This window comes from Rousettus aegyptiacus, unplaced genomic scaffold, assembly GCF_014176215.1.
Source record: "Rousettus aegyptiacus isolate mRouAeg1 unplaced genomic scaffold, mRouAeg1.p scaffold_m13_p_3, whole genome shotgun sequence".
Classification (NCBI taxonomy): domain Eukaryota; kingdom Metazoa; phylum Chordata; class Mammalia; order Chiroptera; family Pteropodidae; genus Rousettus; species Rousettus aegyptiacus.
The window spans coordinates 71,277,750-71,303,583 of record NW_023416306.1 but is presented as its reverse complement, the minus strand read 5'-3'; the positions used below and the strand labels follow the sequence as shown (position 1 = coordinate 71,303,583).

At 32.5% G+C, this 25,834-nt stretch overlaps 1 protein-coding gene across 4 annotated transcripts in view; it reads left to right on the top strand.

The window, feature by feature from the left end:
* The window catches only part of ERCC6L2 (ERCC excision repair 6 like 2), a 148,745-nt gene that overhangs the window by 79,993 nt on the left and 42,918 nt on the right, over positions 1–25,834 (top strand). For all 4 annotated transcript variants that reach the window (XM_016159471.2, XM_016159470.2, XM_016159472.2 and 1 more), the window contains 6 exons: positions 293–406; positions 691–810; positions 7,000–7,071; positions 7,629–7,774; positions 13,113–13,208; positions 17,055–17,154. In XM_016159471.2, the coding sequence (XP_016014957.2) occupies positions 293–406; positions 691–810; positions 7,000–7,071; positions 7,629–7,774; positions 13,113–13,208; positions 17,055–17,154 (648 nt within the window). The remainder of the gene's footprint in view (positions 1–292; positions 407–690; positions 811–6,999; positions 7,072–7,628; positions 7,775–13,112; positions 13,209–17,054; positions 17,155–25,834) is intronic.

Genomic DNA, 25,834 nt, shown 5'->3' with positions numbered 1-25,834 from the left:
GCACTTCTGTCACTGTGTATAATGAGAATAAATCCTTCTAGAATGAAGACTTTCTCCCCTCTTTTATAAAAAACGTCACTGTACTTACTTCCACTATAATTCCACATTAGCAATTCATGAAAATTTTTGCGATCTATGGATATTTCTTATAAACTGTTCCACACATCAGAATGTATTATGCCAATAGTAACCTGATAATAAATAATATTGTAATATATTTTGTGATGTAAATAGTTACATAGCCATGTTAGTTCCTTCTTCATCTTTATTTACTGAATTTTTCTGGTTACAGACCAATTCACGTGGTGAAACAGTGAAAACCTTGTATTTCAGTTACTTGGCAGTTCTTCAGAAGGTAGCTAACCACGTCGCACTACTGCAAGCTGCTAGTACCTCCAAACAACAGGTTTGATTTGGCTTTTAAAATCCTTTTTTGGTGCTGTATGGTAGAAATATTTTATATTAGATAGAAAATTTTGTAGCCAAATATCCTTAAGTTATTTTTGTATGAAATTTAAGAGGCACTTGACTTGCTCATTTTTTAAATTTGGTGCCAAAGAAGTATATACACTTAAATTTTTAATCAAGGTGAGAAAATTTAAGCTTAAAATAACTTTTTTAAATTTTATATTCAATTTATAAAGGTTTAAATGAGTTGATATTTCTTTTCTTCTACCTCTTTCCCTTAAGGAAATGCTTATCAAAAGGATATGTGATCAGGTATTTTCCAGATTCCCAGATTATGTGCAGAAAAGCAAAGATGCAGCCTTTCAAACACTTTCTGACCCAAAATACAGTGGAAAAATGAAGGTAACTGCTTTTCTTTCAGGTTGTATAAACATGAGGATGATATACAAAATATTTATCAAATGGTATGACAGGGATACCAACTAATCAGAACAGAGGCTCCATCATTCAGAAGAAGCGGTTGCCAAAGACAACTGATATAGTTGTATCTGCACTTATTAGCTCACTGTGAATACTGCATCCCATGGGTTCTCAATTAGAAGTACATCAACTATACTTCAGACTTTCCTATTGATATATTGGATTTATGCCCTTTTAAAAATGTATGCTGTTGCTACACATATAATTTGTCTTCAAATATTTAAGGAGATAATCTACCAGAAGTATAAATGCTGATGCCAAACAGGAAGATGAAAATAGGTAAGGGCTCAGAATTAGAGAAATGAACTTTTTGAAGTATTCTCTATCAATTCTCAATGAGACCTCTATCAAAGAGTTTTCAAGACCTCTATGTTTAGACTGAATTTTCTTCCTTTAGTTTTTACTTGCCAGCTTAGGTTGGGATCACTAAATCTTCTCATTTGTGGCAAGGAAGCGTTTGTTGTACACTGGAAAACTGATCTGTAGGTGCTGTTCTTGGTGATGTATTGCTGAGGAAGGGGTGTGGAAAGTAAGGCTAGTTCTCCAACTATAACCCAGGCCTCTGGCCATTGCCTGTCAGAGCTGCATAAAATGCTGACATCTTCTAGCCTCCTTGTAGAAGAATTTGTTTGACCCCTTAATAACTATCAAGAATCTTTTATTTATGGAATCAAAGATTTTTACAGAACTATTCCCAACTTTATGTTTTAATTACAAAAATTATGCTGTTTCTCTTGGCAAAAAATAAAAAGGAAAAAGGAAGTAATTCAAAGTAGGTTTTTTTTTCCCTTTAAAATCCTGGAAATAGTTATAGCAGTTAATCTATGTAAGCTCATTATAGTTTAGTTTGCTTGGACCTCTAAATTCAATGATATAAACTAAAAGCTAGGAAAATTACCTTAAAAACTTGTAAGTATATATTTTTATTGAGATATAATTGACATAAAATATTGTATTAGTTCAGGTATACAACATAATGATTTAACATGTATATATTGTGAAGTAATTACATAAGTTCAGTTGACATCCATCACCTCACAGTTATAATTTTTTTTTCTTGTGAGAACTTTTAAGATCTATTCTCTTAGCAACTTTCGAATATAGAATATGGTATTGCTAACTACTGTCACCATGCTCTACATTACATCCCCAGAAGTTATTTATCTTATAACTGGAAGTTTGTACCTTTTGACTACCTTTGCCCGTTTCACCTCCCCCCCGCCACATACTGCCTCCGCCACTAACCTGTTCTCTGTACCTATGAGTTTGGGTGTGGTGTTTTTTTTTTTTAGTTTCCACATATGAGTGAGACCATATAGTATTTGTCTTTCTCCGTCTGATTTATTTGATTTTGCATAATTCCCTCAAGGTTTATCCATGTTGTCTCAAATGGCAGGATTTCCTTTCCTTCTTTTTTTATTGATAAATAATATTGTATATGTATGCCAGATATTCTTTATCCATTCATCCATCAGTGGACCCTTATATTGTTCCATGTCTTGGCTATTGTAAATAATGCTGCAATGAACACAGAGGTGCACGTATCTTTTTGAGATCAGTTTCATTCTTTTGCATGTGGCTGTCTAGTTTTTCCAACACCATTTATTGAAGAGACTGTCCTTTCCCATTGTATATTCTTGCCTCCTTTGTTGTAAATTAATTGACCATATATGAGTCATTTTATTTCTGGGCTCTCTATTCTGTTCATTGATCTGTGAGCCTGTTTTTATGCCAATTTCATACTGTTTTGATTATTGTAATATGGTTTTGAAATCAGAAATTATGATGCCTTCGGTTTTGTTTTTTTTCAAGATTGCTGTGACTATTCAGAGCCTTTTAGGGTTCCATACAAACTTTAGGGTTGTTCACTCTATTTCTGTGAAAAATGCCATTGGAATTTTGAGAAGGATTGCATTGAACATATAGATTCCTTTGGGTAGTATGGACATTTTAGCAATATTCATTCTTTTATTATGAGATAGTAAATGAGATGTTCTATGAGCACAGAATATCTGTACATTTATTCATGTCTCCTTCAATTTCTTGCATCATTGTCTTAGAGTTTTCAGTCTACAGGTCTTTCATCTCTACAGTTAAATTTATCCCTAGGTACTTTATTCTTTTTGATGTAATTGTAAATGGGATTGTGTTTCTTAATTTCTTTTTCTGATAGTTCCTTAGTAGTGTGTAGAAATGCAACTCATTTTTGTGTTTTGGTTTTGTATCCTGCAATTTTACTGAATTTGTTTATTCTAACAATTTTTTGGTGGAATCTTCAGAGTTTTCCTATATGTAATATTATATACTCTGCAAAGAGAGGCAGTTTTACTTCTTTTTTCAGATTTAGATGTCTTTTGTTTCTTTTTCTTGCCTAATGGCTCTGACTAGGACTTCCCATAATATGTTGAATAAAAATGGCAATAGTAAGCATCTTATCTTGTTTCTGATCTTAGAGGAAAACTTTCGGTTTTTTACCATTGAGAATGTGACCTTTATTATGTTATATTCCCTCTATGCCCACTTTGTTGAATGTTGTGAATTTTAAAAATAAATGAGTTTAATCTAGTGATGATATTCTGTTTATTATCACAACAAATATTGTAAATCTAATAATAATTTCTAAGAATAATAAATCTATTTTTGTCATTTTATTGACTTTTATTTAATTATTTTTAAATTTAAAAATGTTAAAAGCCCAATTAATTTAGAAAAGAGCACTTATTATCCCATAATTTAAGCCAATAGAATATTTCCAAAAATCATAGCCTCCTTGAAAACTACATTATCCATTGCTATTTATTTAAATTTTATCCATTGTGACTCTTCACTAAAAAGTTACTACTCCTGAAATTAAATGAAAGTTTATAACTCTCCATTTTATATTCTTACATATCCATTAAATGTATGATTTAACATATACTGTTAATTAGAGTTGTATATCCAGGAATAATAGCATCTGATTAAGATAATTATTAGATTTATTTTTATTATGACTTTTAGAAGGGTAAAAAGCAAGCATAAATTGTGGTAGGAGGTTGGCTGCCTTTATATGTGAGGAAAGCACGTGATTTACTTGATTTGTGAGAGAGCACCAACAAATCAAAGACTGATAGTCATAAACTAGAGATATATTTTTAAGACTGTGTTTCATCAGTATGGTTAGCAGCATCATGGGGTGATTTAGTAATTCAAAATCTATAGGCTTATTATGGAATTATTGCCTGCAGGGCTAAGAACTCGAAGTTTCATGTACTACTTTAATTCAGGTGATAAAAGATCCTAGTTCTGTTTCTCTTATTAAAGTTAGCCTGCATGTGTAATTTATTTGTGGACATAATACCTGCTGTGCCCTTCATAGCCTCAAAGCTACACCTATGGACTCGTTCTTTCTCTTAAGCATCAAGATAAAAGACCTCATTTTTCTTTCCCTTGGGAAATGCCACAGTGACCTACTGCGGAGATGGGAAAAAAGACTGAGAAACCCAAAATAATGCTGCTGGAATCATACAAGAGTCATGTTAATCTCTAGTCCTGACTAATTTGAGTAAAGTTAGACCCAAGATTCCTTAGCTGTAAATACCCTCAAATTCAGGGTTCCTTTTCAGGTGAATTGCTTTGTTCTGTGAAGGACATATGAGTGATAAAACATTGAGTCTGTATTGTAAAGACTCTAAAGTATAGTGCCTACACTGTCATTTCTGACGTTTCTAGTGAGGGATTTTAGTTCATAGTTATTCATTTAGTTAATAAGTCTGTAACTTAGCCTAATAGAGACTTCCAGTCCAAAAACATACACTTTTCTTATTACTCTTTTTATTCACTATAAGATATTCAAGAATACCTGAAAATGCAGTAGGTATGATACCATCCCAAACAAATCAGAGTGGATTTCTGTGCTATATATCCTTGAATTAAAATGTTAATGTCTTTGAGAGAATGAAAAGACAAGCCGCAGACTGGGAAAAAGTATTTGCAAAACAATAAGGGACTATTATCTACAATATATAAAAACTCTTAAACTTTAACAATAAGAAAACAACTCAATTTAAAACTGGGCAAAAAGATCTGAACAGATGCTTCACCAAGAAGATATACACATGGCAAATAAGCCGATGAAAAGATGTTCAACATCATATGTCATTAGGGAATTTCAAATTAAAACAACAGTGAGATACTTCTAAACACCTGTTTGAATGACTAAACCTAAAATACTGAGAACACCAAATGCTGAAAAAGATATGGAGCAATAGGAACTCTCATTCATTGCTGATGAGAATGCCAAATGGTACAGCCACTTTGGAAGACAGTTTGGCAGTTTCTCATACAGCTAATTATACCCTTATCATAAGATCCAGCAATTGCATTCATTAGTATTTACTCAAATGAGTTAAAAACTTATGTCTAATAAGAGCTTACATACAGATGTTTATAGCAACTTTATTCATAATTGCTAAAACTTGGAAGGAATCAAAATGTCCTTCAAAAGGTAAATGGGTAAACATCTAAACAATGGAATACTATTCAACAATAGAAAGAAGTGAACCATCAAGCTATGAAAAGACATAGAGGTACCTTAAATGCATATTGCTAAGTGAAAGAAAAGGCTACATGCTGTATAATTCCAACTATATAACACTATTGAGAAGGCAAAACTATAGACAGTAAAATGATCAGTGGTTGCCAGGTGTTTGCAGGGAGGGAGGCATAGATGGAACATAGGGAAATTTTAGGGCAGTGAAATTATTCTGTACGATGTAATGGTAAATCAGGTCATTATACATTTGTCAAAACCCATAGAACTGTACAACAAAATGAGCGAACCCTAATGTGAACTATAGACTTAAGTTAATAATTTATCATTATTCATTCATCAGTTGTTACAAATGCACCACCCTGAAACAAGATGTTAATAATAGAAGAAACTGCAGGGGAGGTGTGGGAGTGAGGGAAGAGGAAACCTATTTACTTAATTCTTCTGTAAATCTAAAATTGCTCTAAAAAATAAAGTATTAATTTTAAAAAGTTAATGTGTGAAATTAAAATGTACATATTTCATATAGAATCATTTATTTTGTAAAAAAAATAAAGCTAATGCCAGTAAAACTACTCTATGTGTTCTCTAAGTATTAAAGTAATTTTTACCTGATCTGTGACATTTTTATTCACCATTTGATTGGTTATCTGAGTAGATTTTTATAAAAATCTGTAGCTATTTTTTGAGGGATTGGGAGATCAGTTTTAGAGTTAGTACAATGTCTTCTCTTGCTCAAATATTAAAAGAGTGTTATATTGAATATAAATGTTTTATTTAAAATTTTAAATTGTATCATTGAATAAATTAAATTTCTAGTTTTATTACATAGTTCCGAAAAACCTTAGAGTTCATATATAAACCTCCTTTTCTTTCCTTTGTGAGTTGCTTTTCCACAGTGTCCTGGAACTGTCATTGCCAGATGTGGAAATTCTTTTTTTAAAAATAATGGTATAACTATTATACACGGGCTTTGGATTATTTGCTTCCTCCCTAAAAGCACTGTGTATAGGGGAAGATTATTGGCATTTTGAGGTCAAAATCAAATCTGGAAGTCAGGGCTTACTGTAAATAGAGAAACAGAGAGGAGAAAATGAGAAGAGGTATATATTTGACTGATTATTTTAAGAAAATAAATATCAAGACTTTTAGAACCTAGATGTAATTAAACATTTCATTACGTCTATCTAGAGAAAATTTAAATACTTCCTACAGGGAATGCTGCTCTGTAATTTAGTTTCTGAACATATTGTAGGTATAAAGAAAGTGTATTTTGGAAATTAAATTAATCCATTTAAATGCATCTCATATTCTAAAATGCTTTTTTTTTATTAAAACCAGATGAGATAAAATAAAAGTCTTTGGGAACTTTACCTCATTATTGACAATATTATGATGAATAACCCGTAATATCTAATACTTTATTTCTCTAACTTGCCAAAAATGAAGGGAATTAGGAAAAGTGACTGAGGTTATATTATATGAAAATACTTTTAAAGAAATTCTTAAGTGATGTTTATATGTATAAAGCATACTTTTGGTCGGAACCGATTCACTAATGTTCAGTGGTTCATTTCTAGGTCCTTCAGCAGCTTTTAAATCATTGCAGGAAAAACAATGATAAAGTTCTTCTTTTTTCCTTTTCTACCAAGGTGAGTTTCATCTGAAGTATATTCTTGATTGGCCCAACCTTAATTCCTGAAGCATAAAGCCTAAGAGACCTAACAGCATTTAGCCACATTTTCTTATACATATCATAGGAAATGATAGAGAGGTAGGCAACTTTTAAATCTCAATTATATCAGTTATGTCTGTTGATGTTTTTGTTGATAATTAAAATGTTCTTTAAGACATTTAAGAGTATTCAGAATGTAGAAAATAGCACAAAATAAATGAAATATATTTACATAAATTATTTGGCCAATACTTTTCTTTTTATTTGGTTTTAGTTTTTAAAATTAAAGATTGATTTTTTTTCCCCTGAAAGATTGATTTAAAAAAAAAAAGGAAGAAAGAAAGGTTGTCGAATGTTAAAGTCAGTTTCAGGATAATGGGATATATGGGTCAGAAGTCAGAGAAATATTGCTCTCATAATTATAAGAAATTGTGAGCAGCCATATTTAATGCTTAGTAAATTTTATTTTTATAATTGAATGAAGCTTATTAAACCATGAATTTGTCTTTGCTCATCTCTATACCTTTCTTTCAGTTGCTTGATGTGCTGCAGCAGTACTGTATGGCGTCTGGGCTTGATTACCGACGTCTTGATGGAAGCACAAAATCAGAGGAAAGAATCAAGATTGTGAAAGAATTCAATAGTACACAAGATGTTAATATTTGCCTTGTCTCTACAATGTAAGAAAATAAAATTTGATAACTTGATTTTTATCTAATTGCTTTTAAGATTTAGGATAATTTAAAAACTATTACAGATTAATTTTCAATGATTTTGCTTATATTGTTTTGTTTTATTTGGCTTTAAAGCGAAACAGCAAAAATGTTATTAGTTATGACCAAAATAACAATTCTTGAGTTTTATCTAACCTTTTCTCTCAATTCTCTTATCATTACTGAATTCCCCTTTGTATGTCTGAGTTTACAAAGGTAATAATTGAAAAAAATGAATAATTCCTTCTGGGAATTTTCTGTGGCAGTGTTTTGACTCATGTCAATGAAACTGAATTGAATAATTGAGTTATTAATCGAATAACTGAGAATCATTTATAGCAACAGTTTTTAAACTGTGCTCAAGGAGCCCTAGAAAGCCCATGGGCCTCATGGGCCAGGCATTTCTTTCCTTTGTCTCTACCTACTCTCAAACATGTGGAGCAGCTCCACATTCATAGATTTTATAAAAATTTAATCAGTTCTAACACCTAGTTACAAATCTCTAATTAAACCCTTTTAAAGAATATACACACTTCAGAGAAAGAGTTATGTTGATAAAAACACCGAAGTAAAGCTAATTTCTTTTTGGGGGTAACAAATCCATAATTATTGGCATCTAATGTAATAAGTATTTTATACATTTCCTCCCACTGTCTTTCAAAAAGAATTTCAAGGAACTTTAAAAATAAACATATGTAAAATCCAAAAAGTAGAATTTAAGTCAAATTAAGTCTAAATATAAATTACTTAAATGAGAAAGAAAATGATATATATGTGATGAGTGAGCACTGAAATCATACTGCTGAGCACTGAAATTATTCTTGAATTCTTGCAACTACAGCAGAAAGAGAGAAGCTCTGGATTCTCAATTTCCTATGAATGAAGTCAAGTTGTAATTTCTCACATGAGTCCTTATGTACAGAGCCTTAAGTGACATAGAATACTGTTTCCAGTTAAGTCTTATAAAATATGCATAAGTATTCTTAACTTTTAAATCATGTTTTTCAAAGTAATAAATGCCTTCAACAACAGTTCAAATAGTACAGAACTTATGATGACAAGCAGCTATCTTGCAGTCATCTCACCCCCAGTCCATTTTGATAAGATCTACCATAAAGCTCCTAATTATCTCTTCAACTACGTTAGAAATTGCTATTTAATCCATCCATTGAATTTTTAATTTTTAAAGAATGTATTTTTTTATGTTTAGAAGTTCTCTGGTATTTTTCAAATGTGCCTGATAGTTTTTACTCTATTTTGTTCTTTATGGATTCTAGCCTTTCTTTCTTTAGTAATTTTAATCTCTTAAATGGCCTTTTTGCTCTATTGACTCCTGTACTTTGAGTGCTTGATCCTTCTATTTGATGTTTCCTCTGGCTTTTCCTTATGGTAGATGGTTTCTTCATACATTTTTAATTTTTTACTTTGAGCTTATCTTTAGTAGGTCTTTTTCCTCTGTGGAAATCCTTTGGTTGTAATTTTCTTCTACTGTGATTTTGCTTTGACTTCTGCTAGATATCCCAACTAAAAGAAAGGATGAAGTTTTGGATTCCTACTTTCCCATTACTGATATCAAGGAGTGATTTGCTACATAAGTCTGTACATAATAAAGAACCTTATGTAACATAATCGATATGTTCTTCAACTGGCACATAAGTTCGCTTTGTTTTGTTTTTCTTATTTTGCAATAGTTTATATTTAATTTCTAGGTGTTGTAGCAGAAGAATTATCACGTTAGCTTTGTCCATCATTCAGAATCCTAAGTCTTCATTGTCTTTTCATTTATCAACAGTATACAACTTGGAGTCTATTATGAAACAGGAGGATTTAGTCTAGGTTACACTACTCTCTCCCCACTTTTCACATAATCTTTACTATTTTTATTATTTGTCTATAAATTACTTTTGTAAGTTTAAATAATGTACTTTGATTTTTGATGTTTTAGTCTACTCACTTCCTATGGTATATCTAAGTGCTCGTAATGGGTGATATTAGCGATAGTTAGCAGGCTGCCATCCTTTTTTCTGCATTTGTCACTTGTTTTATTATCTATCAACTATTTTAACTTTTTACTTCATGAGAGTATTAGGAATTTTCATTAAGTCCTGCAATAATAAGCATGATCTGGCCATAGGTTGGCTCTAGAATTTGAAGGCTAAAAAACAGCATTTACATTATTATGATTTTTAAAATATTGTTTAATGCTGGACCCCTCAGTTCTAAAATAACTTCTCTGAATGTTCATGACCTCTTGGCCAATTCAAGAAGAACAGTCTTCATATCAACTTCTACTGAGTTCTCTTTTCTAACACTTCATTTATTATTTTATGTTTGCTCAGTTCAGTTCACTCTATATTTCAATCATGACTTTCTTATTGTTTTTTTCCTCAGTGTATTTTTTCCCTTTATAACAATAATCTTCAATATAAAAAAATAATAATCTTCAATATATTACTAATTCACATTCATACTTTCTCTTCTCTTGAATTCTTAGTATCCTGAAGAACTTTCTCCTGAAGCCTTTTATACTTTGGTTTTAATATGGATTGGTTGTTCTCTAGGCCCGAGCAAGAGCTGTTTCCTTGAAGGATTTTTCACTGCTCTTCTGCATTGGATCCTTTTTTTTGCTGGAGAATATCTTCAAGTAACTTTGTAAGTTAGGCTATGTATAAAGTAAATCTTCTGCATCTTCGACTATCAGCAAATGTCTTCTATGTGCCCTCAAATTTGCTACTTTGACCAACTATAGACTTCTAGATTGAAAATAATTTCCTCTGAGATTTTGGAAGGTATTAAAGCATTGTTTTCTGGTATTTAATGTTTCTGAATAGATACCTGAAGCAAATCTGATTCTCTCTCATTCCTCTTTGGGAACTCTTAAAAAAGTTTCTCTTCATTTGTGGCATTCTGAAATTTCATAGTGATATTTGAGTCTCGGTGTGGGTCTTTGTTCATTTCTCATGCTAGGCATAATTTGAAGGCTCGTATTCTTTTTCAACTCTGGAAATCGTTTTTTGTCTAAAATTTTTCTTGCTTTCCAAATTATTGTTCTCCAAATCCTTTGTTTTTCAAATCTTTATTCTGGAACATGAACCCCTTAAAGCCTAGCTTTCCATAAATGTCTCATTTTAGTTAACTATCTTTAAGGATCATCTGGTGTTTTTCTTTGAATTGGAATTTTTATTGGAATCACTGATTTTATAAGTGACTTTGAGGAAAAGTGGTACTTTTATATCTAGCTTTCCTATCCATAGTATCTCTACATTTATTTAGGTTTTCTCAGAATCATTCTTTAAATGAATATTTCATTTGACTTTTTATAACAGTTAATACATAACAATAAAAATTTATCGAAGGCATTTTTTGTGGAATATTAAGATATGGTTAAATATACTTTTTGATGTACTTATTTGACATAAGAATAGAATGTAGAGGACCTAAGGAATGAATAACTTGAATGCTCATTATGGATCTAAGATACCAGTCCTCAGCTTGAGGAGGTCTGTATTTTATTTTATTACTTAAAGAGTAGGCCTTTGCTGTTAGTCATGTAAGAACAGAGTTACAGATTTTAAGTTTAAGATTCTGAGTTGCATTATCATCAAACAGAATCATCTTATCTCTAGAGATAGAGTTTAGAAATTTTTTTTTTCTTTGAAAGGAGCTTTGCCTCTGCTTAACTCAGCCAATCTTCAGTAATAATTTCAGAATCTCTTAGAAGATCTCCACCTAAACTGGTAGAGGTCTTCCTGTGGCTTATAGAGGGCATCTGCAATAAATTCATGTCAAACTTTATTGACAAGAAACTAACTAGAACAATTGGTTAGATTTAGTTATATCTCGTTGATATTTCATATGATTAATCTAATTATATAATCTTATGAACCTTGTTGCTTCAATTTTTTTCCCATCACAATATTAGATAAACTTTTAACTTCTCTTTACTTTGTGTCTAAGTCCCACTCACTCTTATAATTTACCCATTTTTATCCTTTCTAAAACTTTCTGTCCTACCTCTGTCTTTGAGTTCAAGTCTTTGTGATATCTTTATCCTGTCACCTCTAATAGGTAATTTTCAAAGGATAAAATTCAATTTCTATTGGACACTGAACTTTAAGTTAGGGTATGGGTTTGTCAAGCAATATATAGGTGCCTCTATTCCAATACAATGAATCATAGTTTGAAAGGCTCTTGAGAAAAAATCATTTTGTATTTCTCTTACCTTTATTTCAGAAAACTATATCAAGTCGAGATTTCCTAGATCTTGGTATAGCTTATAATTTTTATTGTATGCTGGATATTTCTAGTATTATGTTATAAGACTACAGCCACATAAGAATGGAAATCCATGTTTTCTGCTTGGCCTCTGTTGAGTAAGGTGCTTTATTACTGTTTCTGCATGGCCTTCACTGACACCACAGTGGGGGACCTGGTTATCATTATGCAGAAATGGAAGTCCTAGCTCCTCAATCAGTCTTCTTTGACATTGCCCCAGCAGAGATGAAAGATATCTCATTACATTCAACAAGGGTGGAAATTTTGTCATCTCATTCAGCCATTACTGACCAGGTTAAGGGTGGACCACAGATTTTTTTCTGTGGTTTGCAGGAATAGGCTGGTTATTTATTTATTTATTTATTTATTTATTTATTTATATCTTGAAAAGCTGCACCTTTCCTGATTCTTTGGCTAAAGGAAGAAGATTTTATTGGGGCTTTTTTTTTTTTTTTTTTTTTTTTTGTCTATGACTATTGGCATTTCCAGTTCACTGGCTTCTCCAGAACCCAGTCTAGGCTATTTTAGGCAAATTTAGCCAGGAAACTCACTGCCATCTCATTCCTTATGTCTTATAGTTCCTAGCCAGTCTGTATTCTCTCTACATTTCAGAGGCTTAGGTTTACTTTATATATAAAGCCCAGGGTTTTTATTTAGCTGCACTTAGGAATAAGTAGAAGAGCATCTATTTCTGGCTTGATTTCTTTTAAATGTGTATATTACTTTATTTAGCTAAAATATACTAATAAATTTTAAAACTTAGGTTAAGAAAATCTTACAGAAATTATATTTTAGTATAGCCAGCACAGTCTATTTATGTGGACCTAATGGTCAAATTTTTTAGGGATATTCTAGAGTAGTAGAAAAAGAATGCTTCATAGCTATTTCATTTGTGGTATATTTGTGTCTTAATCACCTTACTTTTATGATAGTAATACAATATTGCATTGATTTAGTTATAGAAACCTGGCACAATTAAGTTACAGAGGAAAAGGGTGTTTTTTTGCTGAGCTCTTTCTGTTTCCTCTAGGGCTGGTGGGCTAGGCCTCAATTTTGTTGGTGCCAATGTTGTTGTATTGTTTGATCCTACTTGGAATCCAGCCAATGATCTTCAAGCCATTGACAGGTATAATACTGACAAAATTTAAAATGACCTGCAAATATTTTTAGTCTAAACATTCTCTTGAGTTGTTTAGGTTGCTTATCATATGACTGTGATTAGAAAATAAGGAAAGCTTTGTAAAAAATTTCTATTTGAGGTAATCATGAACTTCTGAATCCAGTTGGTAGGCTGATAATAGCCATTTATTTTCTATTAATCTCAAAATCCCATTATCCTGACAGAATTGATTTAAGAACAAAAGATAATTCTGCAGTACTTCAGGAAAATAGAAAAGGTCACTACTAGTAGATCAGAAGTTTTGAGAAACTCCTAGAAGAGAGAAGGTAAACAGAATCTCTGTGTTAAAGGAACCAGGAGAGAAAAAACACAATCCAAAGTCAACAGGAGAGCACTGAGAAATTTCATGTGTGGGGTCAGCACTTATAGGATGTGGGAGTAGACCAGAGTGCATCCTTCTGGGAAATTAACTAATGATTTCATTCTAAAACAAATTCCTCTTCTACACCTCATATACACAGAAGAGTTGGCTTTTAACAGGTGTTGCTTGATTAAAGCTGAAAGAATCATAAATTTTATAAATAAGTGGAGAATCTGACTGACAAAAGTTCTTATAGTGGTCATTGGGACCAGATCATAAGCAAAGCTGAACCTGAAGTAATCCTAGATCTTCACAGGACACAAAAAAGGAAGAATGATCAAATAGACCTGTGTACCCTTATGGGAAGGAACCCTGACCAACTTTCCTGTACAGGCCACCCAGTTCCTCATTTGTAATTACGAATAGAAAATTAAGAATTATAAGACATTTTAATAAATCAATAGTATGAAAGAAAAGGGTCAAGGTGAAAAACAGATCCTGAAAGAAATAAAATAAGGACACCTTGGAAAAAAGTGCATGGAAAATAAAAATAGAAATTCTTAGTGATTAAAACTATTGCCAAAACAAAATAACTTACTAGATGTTATGAATAATCATGTGGAGAGGACTAAAAGTGGAAATTGTTCTGGAAAATCAAAGAAATGAATAGTATAGAGTATAAATAATGACTTGAATAGTTGAGAAAACATACATCTCGGTGATATTTCTAAGGTCCAAAGGTGAAGAGAAGGGCTAAAAGATGCCAGAGTGAGAAAGAGGAAGAGAAAACTTGTTATAAAAACATAGACAAAGACAGTAAAACAGTTTATCAACAAAGAAATGGGAATCACATTTATTTCTGCAGATCAGACTTTGGAGAACAAGCTTTTTATCTGCATTATAGGATTCTAGAAAACAAGAGTCGTCAAAGTGACAATATTCATATGACTAAAAGAAAATGATGGTATGATCAGTTGCTAAAATATCAATATGCAAAGGCAAAATAAAGCAACTGTTGATGTCCAATAACTGAAAAATGTATTACTCATGATCTGAAAACATTATTTAAGGGTGTACTCCAACAAAAGAAATATTATTCAAATACATTTGGAAATCTACATGAAGACCTTTTTCTAGAAGAATTATGAACTATTTACATTGACTAAAGATGAAGTGAAAACAATCAAATCATTTTAGAAGGAACTGAAACTGAAAAGATAGTCAAAGATGTACAACTTTATAAAGGACTTAGGCCTAGTTTTGTGCATTTTTTAATGAAGATATTTTGTTTATTTTTTAATGCTATACAAAATAATAAATATCAAAAATACTTACTGATCACTTAGCATTTATAAGATGTCCCATTAGTTACTATAGCAGTCAAAGCCAATCAGATGTAGATTCTGCCCTTACAGAAATTAAAATCATCCATTACTATTTGCTGATAAATATAATTTAGTTTATAATTCACTATTATTAAGATCACCCCACTTACAATACACATAATACTGTGCTGGGTATAAAGCAAAGCAAATTAGCCTTAGTTCTTTAATTGGCAGTGAGAATAAGGACAAAGAAATAACAGCAGCATTTATTGCATGTATACCGTGAGCCAAAAACTGTTCTAAGCACTTTCCATGGATTATCTCATTTAATACTTTGAATATCCTTATGGAATAGGCACTATTATCATATCAATTTCACATGTAGGAAAGTGAGGCACACCAAACTTAAGTAATTTGCTCAAATTCACAGCCAATAATTGGCGTGTCAGGATTTGAATACACGCAGTTGAACTGCAGAGCCTTCGTGTTTAACTGGCCTCTGACCACTGTCAAGAAAAATGGTCAAATGAAAACCACAGAAAAAGATCCATTTTTCTTTGTCTTATGATATTTGTTGTAATTTTGTTCTATTTCATCTAGGCCATCAAGACCTAATATCTTATTTATCCCAGTAGTCCTAATGAAGCACAGTGCTGTGGAACTCAATGAACATTAGTTGACAATAAAACTAAATGAACAACATTCCTCTCTCCCGCTCCTTCCATTGAGTCTGGTGGGAGAAACTTAGAAAAGAAATGAAGATTTTGACCTCCATACTATAAAACAATTTCTCAGCACTTATCTCTACATAGTAAAAGACCCATCATGTAATGTATTTCTGCTTTATGTACCAAGAGATTATTGAGGCATAGGTCCAAAGTAGCATGTATTTAAGGCTTTGTCTATGAAGGTTAAAGAATAAATATTCCAACAGAATCTATCTCATCCACCAAACAATTGGCTGAGCATACACCCAAAAGACTTTTTAGATACATTTTTTTTTAGAGGCCAAATTCATTGTGGCAGAGAAAGAGATTATGAGTCCCTCTGTATGCAGGCTGCAGGACGAAAGTGACAATGCAGTAACTTAGCCCTCTCTGTGCTGTGCCAGGAGCCCCCATACTCCTTTGGCGATGTAAGATTTTCAGAACCCCAAGATGCCCTCTAGTAAAGCTCTCTTCTGTAATGAGGAATAGGTAAATGAGGCAGAGGGAACACCAACTATAACAACATAGAGTAACTTTACAAGGTCAAAATTAAATGTCCTCCAAATTGTAACATTTTCAAGCATGAAGCAGTATGGCCTTGCCCCTAATCCTCCCGGCGACTGTAACAGGTATTTAGAAGCAGGTGACCTCATTCAGAGCATCCAATAAAACCTCCACCTGGGAGAAGCTGCAGGGACTAGACCCATGGTTAACCAGTGTGGTGAGTCAGGTTAGAGTTTTAATTAGCACTGTGGTTCCTATCAAAACATCTGGGGTACTAGTCAACTGAGTGATTCAGTCATACAAACCCCATGGAAATCTCTGGATGGAGGCTGTAAATCTGTACTACTATAGGCTTGCCAGTTGATTAACTGCTTTTCCTCAGTTTTTTTTTTTTTAAGTGTCAACAAACTGCACATTTTTAAAGTGTATGATTAATAAGTTTCTATACATGTATACAACCATCACTGCAATAAAGATAATGAACATATCCCTCATCCCAAAAATTTTCCTTGTGCCACTTTGTAACCCATCCCTCCTTATCCTTCCCAGGACCCTATTCCCAGGCAACCACTGATATGCTTTCTATCATTATGGATTAGTTTGCATTTTTGAGAGTTTTATATAAATGGAATCATTTCAGAACATTCGTAAGCTTAAGCAAAGAAAAATCTGAATTTGGGAAAAGTTTTTAGACACCGAAAGGTGATGTTTATAATAGAAATGAAGTTGATATTTACAGTTTTCTTTAAGACTTTTGTCTTCTATGACAGATCTTTTTATATGAATTTGTATTTTTCATTATTATTAAATAGTATAACATATTTAAACGTAAAGCATTTCTTTTTAAATTAATTAAAATTTTACTAATGTTTCATTTTTATATACACAAGATATTGCCTGAACCCAAAGTTGTTTCACTTGATTTTTGTTTGTTTTTATTTTAATCTTTTTGCAGAGCATATAGAATTGGGCAATGCAGGGATGTCAAAGTGTTTAGGCTGATATCCTTGGGAACTGTGGAGGAGATCATGTACTTACGACAAGTATATAAGCAGGTAAATGTATTTCCCTGTTTCTAATTAAAAAGTAAATATTTCCCTATTTTCAAAAATTAGGAATAAATTTGTATAAAGATATATTTTTAATTTTATTCTAACTATAATATGGAATTTAATAAGAGTATAAAATATACTCAAGAATACACTTCTATAAAACATTATTTCTTAGGTTCATTGAATTTTAGAGCTGAAAGTTTCTTAGAGCAGTACTTCTTAAACTTTAATATGCACAGGAATCACTTGGGGATCTTTAAAATACAGATTCTGATTTAGTAGGTCTGGGTGGAGCCCAAGCTAGATTCTGCATTTTTAACAAGCTCCAAGGAGTGTAAACATACTATTCTGTAGACCATAATTAGAGTAGCAAGGTTGGTTTCCCATACTGTGGGCCAAGACATGGTATGCTACAGATGGGATACAAGTGCCCTGAGACATTGATCCCACAACTCTGGGCAGCAAGATTACCTAAGCCCGCTTTCAACCTTGAGCAACAACCTCTGTTTACTCCAGGTAGATGTTCATGTTACCATTTTCTGAATGTGCCACACTTAAAAGGAGTGGAGAGAAATGCCTAGAGATATCTAATGCAACCATTTCATGTTGTACATAATGAAACTGGGACACAGCCACTCCAGGAAATGGAATTATAGGAATTGAACTCAAGTGCCCTAACTACTCTACTTGTGCTTTTAGTATTTATCTAAAATTGCATTAACTCTTTAATATCCTTAAGTGTATCAATTACTATTCCATTTATGTCTTAAAAAACAAAATTTATTTAGTTTATAACTGCTCACCTGAGAAGATCTGGAATGAGGTTTAATTATAAATGTTAGATTTGAATTACTCCCTATATATTGAGTTGGCATCTCTTTAAGAGCAAACATCTGCCACATGTGGTGGTAGTTAACCTAAGAATGATCCAATCTTAAATTAATGCTGTTTTCTTAATTCTAAAAATAGAATTGTACACAGAAGTTTTTGTTTTTTCTTAAAGCATTTAGCTCTGTAAGAAGCCTTTCATCTTTTTGGTCCTTGGTATAACACAACTACTTAAAAGTTATTTTTAAACATATTTAACCAATCTTGGAAAAAAGTAGGATATTATTCTTTTAACTTAGGAGCAGTTCTTTAGAATACTATCTTAGCCTTGTCACAAGTAAGAATCTTCAATCACATAGTAATTTTTCTCAATCTCATTACTAAATACATCCATATATATTTATATATATCCTTTTTAACTATTCATCTGACTCTATAATGAAATAAAATTGCCCATTATATAATGTATATAATAATATGTAATAAGGCTTACACAGAGGATAATTTGTTTTCAGAACTTTATATGATCTAGTTACTGAATAAAATATTCTTTAAATGCATGCCACTTAGGGAAGATTCAGCCATACAACTTGGTAGACACAAATAAAGATAAAATGACAATCATGTGAGGAAAAGGCATTAAATATGATTAAAAGATTGATTGGAGTTTGAACCAACGGTACACATGGTGTACACACTCTAGCCACCCAAGTGTTTCTCAAATCTTCTGGGAGAAAAAAATTTTTAAATGACATTTTAAAAAAAAGCTGTAAACATGTTGGAAAGCAAGAAGAGTTTTCTCTATAGCCCAGAAATTAAAAGGAACCCTGAAAAACAAAAAGCAATTGGGATCAGATTAGAAGACGAAACCAAGTTAAACTCAGTCAGGAAAAGGCTACACCAAAAAAGGTAAATATAACTTCAGGATATTCTAAGCTTAGAGTCATCAGATACTAAAAATATAAAGGAGCATTGGAGTAACTGTGGTACTCCCTCTTTAGGGTAGTTTAACCCTTACAATCTTATCCCATTGAACCAAATTTCAGCCAACAGAAGTATCTGCTCTCAAGTAGGAACACTAATTAGAAATACTGAAAGCAATGAAGCAAGACAAAGCTCTAAATTTTTGCTGAATACAGGAAGAAAGTTCCTCCCAGAAAATTAAATACTTATACCTCCCTGACTTTGAATAATCACTTTAGTAGGCTGAGATAAGCACATAAGATAATTGAAGACAGATGAATGCCCAACAAAAATCATTATTGAACAGTTAAGGAAAATAAACCCTGAAAATAGCACTCAAAGATATCAAGTCCTAATTCCTGGAACCTGTAAATGTTACTTTATATAGGAAAAAGGGTCTTTGCAGATTTGATTAAATGAATGATTTTTAGATAGGGAAATTAGCCTGGATTATCCCTGTGGGCTCTAAATCACAATTGTCCTTGTAAGAAAGAAGTAAAAGGAAATCTGACAGGGACAGAAGAGAAGGGACTGTTATCACAGAGGCAGAGCTAGGAGTGATGTAGTCACAAACTAAGGAATGCTGGCAGCCACCAAAAGCGGAGAAGGGAGGGATGATTTCTCCCCTAGAGCCTGGAGAGAGCATGACCCTGCCAAAATCTTGATTTCAGCCCAGTGATACTACTTTTAGACTTCTGGCCTCCAGGCTATAAGAGAAAAATTTCTGTTTTATTAAACCACCAAGTTTATGATAATGTTACAAGACCCACAGGAACTAATACAGGCACTCAACTAAAGAATTAACATCAGCGAAAACAATAGAGGAGAGTAAAAGAGATTTTAAAAGAAATATAAATAATATATTTGAAAGATAAGTGAGATTGTAGGACCCTGGAAACAAAAACAGTACTAGGAAAGGAATCCACCAGAGATCCAAAAAATGAAAAATTCCAGAGATAGGCTGAGTAGCCAAGAGTTTTCATCTAAATAGCCAAGCAATTCTAGATTACAGAGCAAAAAGAGCTAGAATACATGTTAGAAAAGTTAGTGTAAGTGAAGGCTAGATCTAGAAGTTCCAGTATCAGTCTTATAGTTGAAGAAGGGAAGAAGCCCCAAATAAAGGAAGAAACATATAAAAAGTAGAAAACAAGTCCATGATTTATATGTGCCCACAAAGTGCTAAATAGGATGAATGAAAATAGGTCCACACTTAATCTTTCTGTAATTGTAAAACACCAAGATAAAGTGAAAAAATTATTTAAATTTCTATAGATAAACTTTCTGGAGAGAAAAAGATGATGTACAATAATACTAGAATTAGATGGACATGTAATTTCTTATTGGTGACACTTAGAAACAATAACTTCAAATGTTATTGAAGTTCTATATTGTCAAAGAAAATGAATTTTTAATTCAAAACTTTCCACGAAGAAAGATCCTAGCATAGATGACTTCAGCAGTGAATTCTATCAAGCATTTAATATTCTTTTTGGAAACAGGAAGAGGGAACACTTACAACTTATTTTAGAAAGATAAAAGAATTCCAATACCAAAACTTGACAAAGATGTTACAAAAACAGACCAATATCTCTCATTAACATAAATGTAACAATCTTTAACAAAGCCTCTGTTAGAGGTTGAATTGTGCTCCCCACTAAAAGATATATTGAAATTTCCACCTCTGCTGCCCAAAATGGGATCTTAGAAGTAGGGTCTTTACAGATGTAATCAAGTTAAAATAAGGTTATACTGGATTAGGGCGGACTCTAATCCAATGTCTGATGTCTTCAGAGGAGGGCAATTTGGATACAGACAGACACAGAGGGAGAACACCCATGTGACAAGGGAAGCCAATATTGGAATGATATGGCTGCAAGCCAAAGAACACTGAGGATTGCCAGCAACTGCCAGTAGATAGGAAGAGGAAAGGAAGGATTTTCCATTAGAACCTTCAAAGAGAGCATGGCCCTGCCAACACCTTGATTTCAGACTGTTAGCTCCCAGAACTGTTAGAGAATAAATGTCTACATTTTTAAGCTGCCCAGTTTGTGTTATATAGCAGCCCTCGGCAACTAATGGAGTCTCTAAGGTGAATACTGTAAATTCTACTACATTTTTTTAAATGAAACTTCTATTTGACAAAGAGAGTAGGAGGAAATTTTTGCCATATATTATACAAAGGATTAGTATCTACAATTTATAAAGCACTCCCACAAAACAATAAAGACTGTGATTAGATACTTCACTAAAGAAAAAATACACATAGTTAACACATATATGAAAAGATGCTTAACCACAATCGTAATCTAGAAATACATAATGAAATAAGATTGTGTTCTGCAATTCTGCCATAAACTTTTTGTTTTGTGAGGTTTTTGTTTGTTTATTTTTTAATTTTTTTAGAGAGATGGGGAGATAGGTATTGTTCTTTGTTGGTGGGGTTATTACAAAGAGGCACTCATATACTATTTTGAGACTACAACTTAGTAAATTTATTTTACAGGCTAATTTAAGAGCATTTTAAAACATAGTACCTTCTCCCTATCTACCTGACACAAATGCTCTCACATATGCATAGTGAAGGATAACAAGGATTTATATTCAGTGTTGTTAGTATTCGATTAAAATTTGAAAAAAGAAACAGTCTAAGTGCCCAATATTAACAACAATTACGTAAATTTTAATACACCATATTGTAGAATACTCTGCAACAACAACAAAAAAGTTATAGTCTGAGCAAATGTACTAATATGGCAAGATCTGTAAGACATTTTTAAGTGGGGCAAAAAAAAGTAACTTGCAGTTCAAGTATATCAATTGTTTATGCATAAAACTACTTCTCGTTGTATGTATAAATAACTCTAACTGCATTAAAAGAGATCTAAGAGGATACACCTAAACATTACACTGTTAGAGTGATAAGGGATGATCTGTATTGTTCAAGGGCGACTTCCATTTTGTTATATTTTCTTTGCACTACTTGAGGTCATACATGCAGGTATTTTATACTTTTTTAAATAAAAACATCACTTATATAGCAGCTGTACTCCTTCAGGTTTGGAACATTGCATGTATTCTAAAGATTGGCATTCAGAAATTTATCTTTCATATTTATGTAATTTTATTTAGGAATAAGTTTGCATTTTACAGAAGAGTTGCAATAAGAGCACAAAGAACTTCCAATTATTTTTACCTAGATTCCGCAGTTAATATTTTATAACATTTGTTTTCTCTTTCTCTCAGCTATGATCTTCATTTTTTAATTAATTATTTATTTATTTAAATTAGTTTCAAGTATATAGTACATTGGTTAGATATCTATATAGTTCATAAAATGATCCCCCCAATTACTCCCTCCCTCCCTTGGCCTTCCAACTAGCCATTATATTAATGCTAACTGCATTCCCTCTGCCATGCTCCCCATCCCTGTGACCAACTATCAACTATTAATTTGTACGTTTTTAACCCTTCACCCCGTTCTCCCAGCCTCCCAACCCCTCTGTCCATTGTCCACTGTGAGTCTGTTTTTGATTAGTTTGCTCTTTTTGTTCCTTTGATTCCATGTATAAGTGAAATCATATGGTATTTATCTTTCTCTGTCTGACTTATTTCACTCAGCATAGTAACTCCTGGGTCCATCCATGTCATTGCAAATGGTAGAACTTCATTTTTTTAATGGCTGAGTAATATTCCATTGTATATATGAACCATAATTTTTTTATCCAATCATCTGTTGATGGGCATTTAGGTTGCTTTCATATCATGGCTATTGTAAATTGTGCTGTCATGAATTTTGGCATGCATAGATGTTTCTGAATTATTGTTTTGGTTTTCTTTGGGTAAATACCCAGAAGTGCAATTGCTGGGTCAAGTTATATTCATTTTTAATTTTTTGAGAAACTTTCATACTGCTTTCCATAGCGGCTATACCAGTTTGCAATCCCACCAATAATGTATGAGGGTTCCCTTTTCTCCGCATCCTCACCAACACTTGTTTTTGATTTATTAATTATAGCCATTCTGACAGGCATGAGGTGATATCTGATTGTGATTTTAATTTGCATTTCTCTGATGGTTAGCGACCTTGAGCAACTTTTCATATGTCTGTTAGCCATCTGTGTTTCCTCTTTGGAGAAGTATCTGTTCAGGTATTCTGCCCATTTTTTAATTGGATCATTTGTTTTTTTGTTGTTGAGTTGTATATAAGTTCTTTATATATTTTTAGATATTAACCACTCATCAGATGTATCCTTAGTGAATATTTTCTCCCCAATAGCCAGTTGTCTTTTGTTTTGTTGATGGTTTCCTTTGTCGTACAAAAACTTTTTAGTTTGATGTACTTCCATTTGTTTATTTTTTCTTTTGTTTCCCTTGCCGCAGGAGGTATAGCTGAAAAAAATTCCTGTTAGTAATATTAGAGTTTACTGCCTATGTTTTCTTCTAGAAGTTTTATAGTTTCGGGTCTTACATTTAAATCTTTAATCTACTTTAAGTCTATTCTTGTATACAGTGTAAGAAGGAGGTCCAGCTTCTTTTTTTTTCTTTTTTCTTTTCTTTTTTTTTGGTACATGTATCTGTCCAATTTTCCCAACACCATTTATTGAAGAGACTGTCTTTACCCCATTGTATATTCTTACCTCCTTTGTCATATATTAAGTGAGCGTATAGGCATGGATTTATTTCTGGGGTCTCTATTTTGTTCCATTTATCAGTGTATCTGTTTTTATGCCAATACCGTGCTGTTTTGATCACTGTAGCCTTGTAGTATAGTTTGATATTAGGTAATGTGATACCTCCAACTTTGTTCTTCTTTCTCAAGATTGCTGTAGCTATTTGGGTTTTTTTATAGCTCCATATAAATTTTAGGATTATTTGTTTTAGCTCTCTGAAAAATGCCATTGGTATTTTGAAAGGGATTGCATTGAATCTATAAATTGCTTTGGGTAGGGCCATTTTAACGACGTTGATTCTTCCTACCCATGAACACGGTATATGCTTCCATTTATTTGTATCTTCTTCAATTTCTTTTTTCAATGATTTATAATTTTCTAAAAACAGGTCTTCTACCTTCTGGGTTAATTTGATTCCCAGGTATTTTATTGTTTTTGATGCAATCGTAAATGGGATTGTTTTCTTAATTTCCCTTTCTGAAACTTCATCATTGATGTATAAAAATGCCACTGACTTCTGAATATTTATTTTGTAACCTGCTACTTTACTGAATCCATTGATCAGTTCTAACAGTTTTTTGGTGTAATCTTTAGGGTTCTCTATATGTAATATCATGTCATCAGCAAACAACAAGACTTTTACTTCTTCCTTTCCAATTCAGATGCCTTTCATTTCTCTTTTTTGTCTTCTTTCTGTGGCTAAGACTTCCAATACAGTGCTGAAGAGGAGCGGTGAAAGTGGGCATCCTTACCTTTTTCCTGATCTTAAGGAAAATGCTGTTAGCCTTTCCCCATTGGGTAAGATGTTAGCTGTAGGTTTGTCATATATGGCCCACTCTGCTGAGAGTTTTTATCATAAATGGATGCTGGATTTTGTCAAACACTTTTTCTGAATCCATCGATATGATCATTTGGTTTTTATCTTTAGATTTGTTAATGTGGTGTATCACATAAATTGATTTGTGGATATTGAACCAACCTTGCATCCCAGGAGTAAATCCAACTTGATCATGGTGTATGATAGTTTTAATGTATTGCTGAATTCAGTTTGCTAATATTTTGTTGAGGATTTTTGCATCTATGTTCATAAGAGATACCGGCCAATAGTTTTCTTTTCTCGTAATGTCTTTGCCTGGTTTTGGAATCAAGGTAATGGTGGCCTCATAAAAGGAGTTAGAGAGCCTTCCCTCTTCTTGAACTTTTTGGAATAATTTGAGAAGAATAGGTGATAATTCTTCTTTGAATGTTTGGTAAAATTTGCCTATGAAGCCATCTGGTCCAGGACTTTTGTTTTTTGGGAAGTTTTTGATTACGGACTCAATTTCATTGGTGGGAATCGGTGGGTTCAGATTTTTTGTTTCTTCTTGACTCAATCTGGGGAGATCGTATGCTTCTAGGAATGTATCCATTTCTTCAAGATTGTCCCATTTGTTGGCATATAATTACTTGTAGTATTTTCTTATGATCCATTGTATTTCTGTGGAGTCCATGGTTATTTCTCCTCTTTTATTTCTGATTTTATATATTTGAGTCTTCTCTCTTTTTTCCTTGATGAGTCTGGCTAAGGGTCTGTCAATTTTGTTTATCCTTTCAACAAACCAGCTCTTGGTTTCATTAATCTTTCGTATTGGTTTTCTAGACTCTATTTCATTTATTTCCGTTCTGATCTTTTTTTCCTTCTATTCACTTTAGGCTTTGTTTGCTGTTCTTTTTCTAGTTCTTTTAATTGTAAAGTTACATTATTTAGTTGAGCTTTTTCTTGTTTCTTGAGGTAGGAGTGTATTGCTATGAATTTCCCTCTTAGGACTGGTTTTGCTGTGCCCCATAGACTTTGAGTTGTTGTATTTTCATTTTCATTTGTCCTAGGTATCTTTTGAGTTCTTCCTCGTTCTTATTAATAACCCATTCATTGTTTAGTAGCATGTTATTTAGCCTCCATGTGTTTGTGTATTTTCCAGTATTTTCTTGTGATTGATACCTAGTATCATACCATTGTGATCAGAGAAGACAGTTGATATGATTTCAGTCTTCTCAAATTTATTAAGACTTGATTTGTGTCATAACGTGTGCCATGTGCAATTTAGAAGAATGTATATTTTGCTGCTTTGGGGGAAAATGCTCTGAAAATATCTATTAAGTCCATCTGTTCTTGTGTCTTTTAGGCCCATTGTTTCCTAGTTGATTCTTTGCCTGGAAAATCTGTCCATTGGTGTCAACGGGGT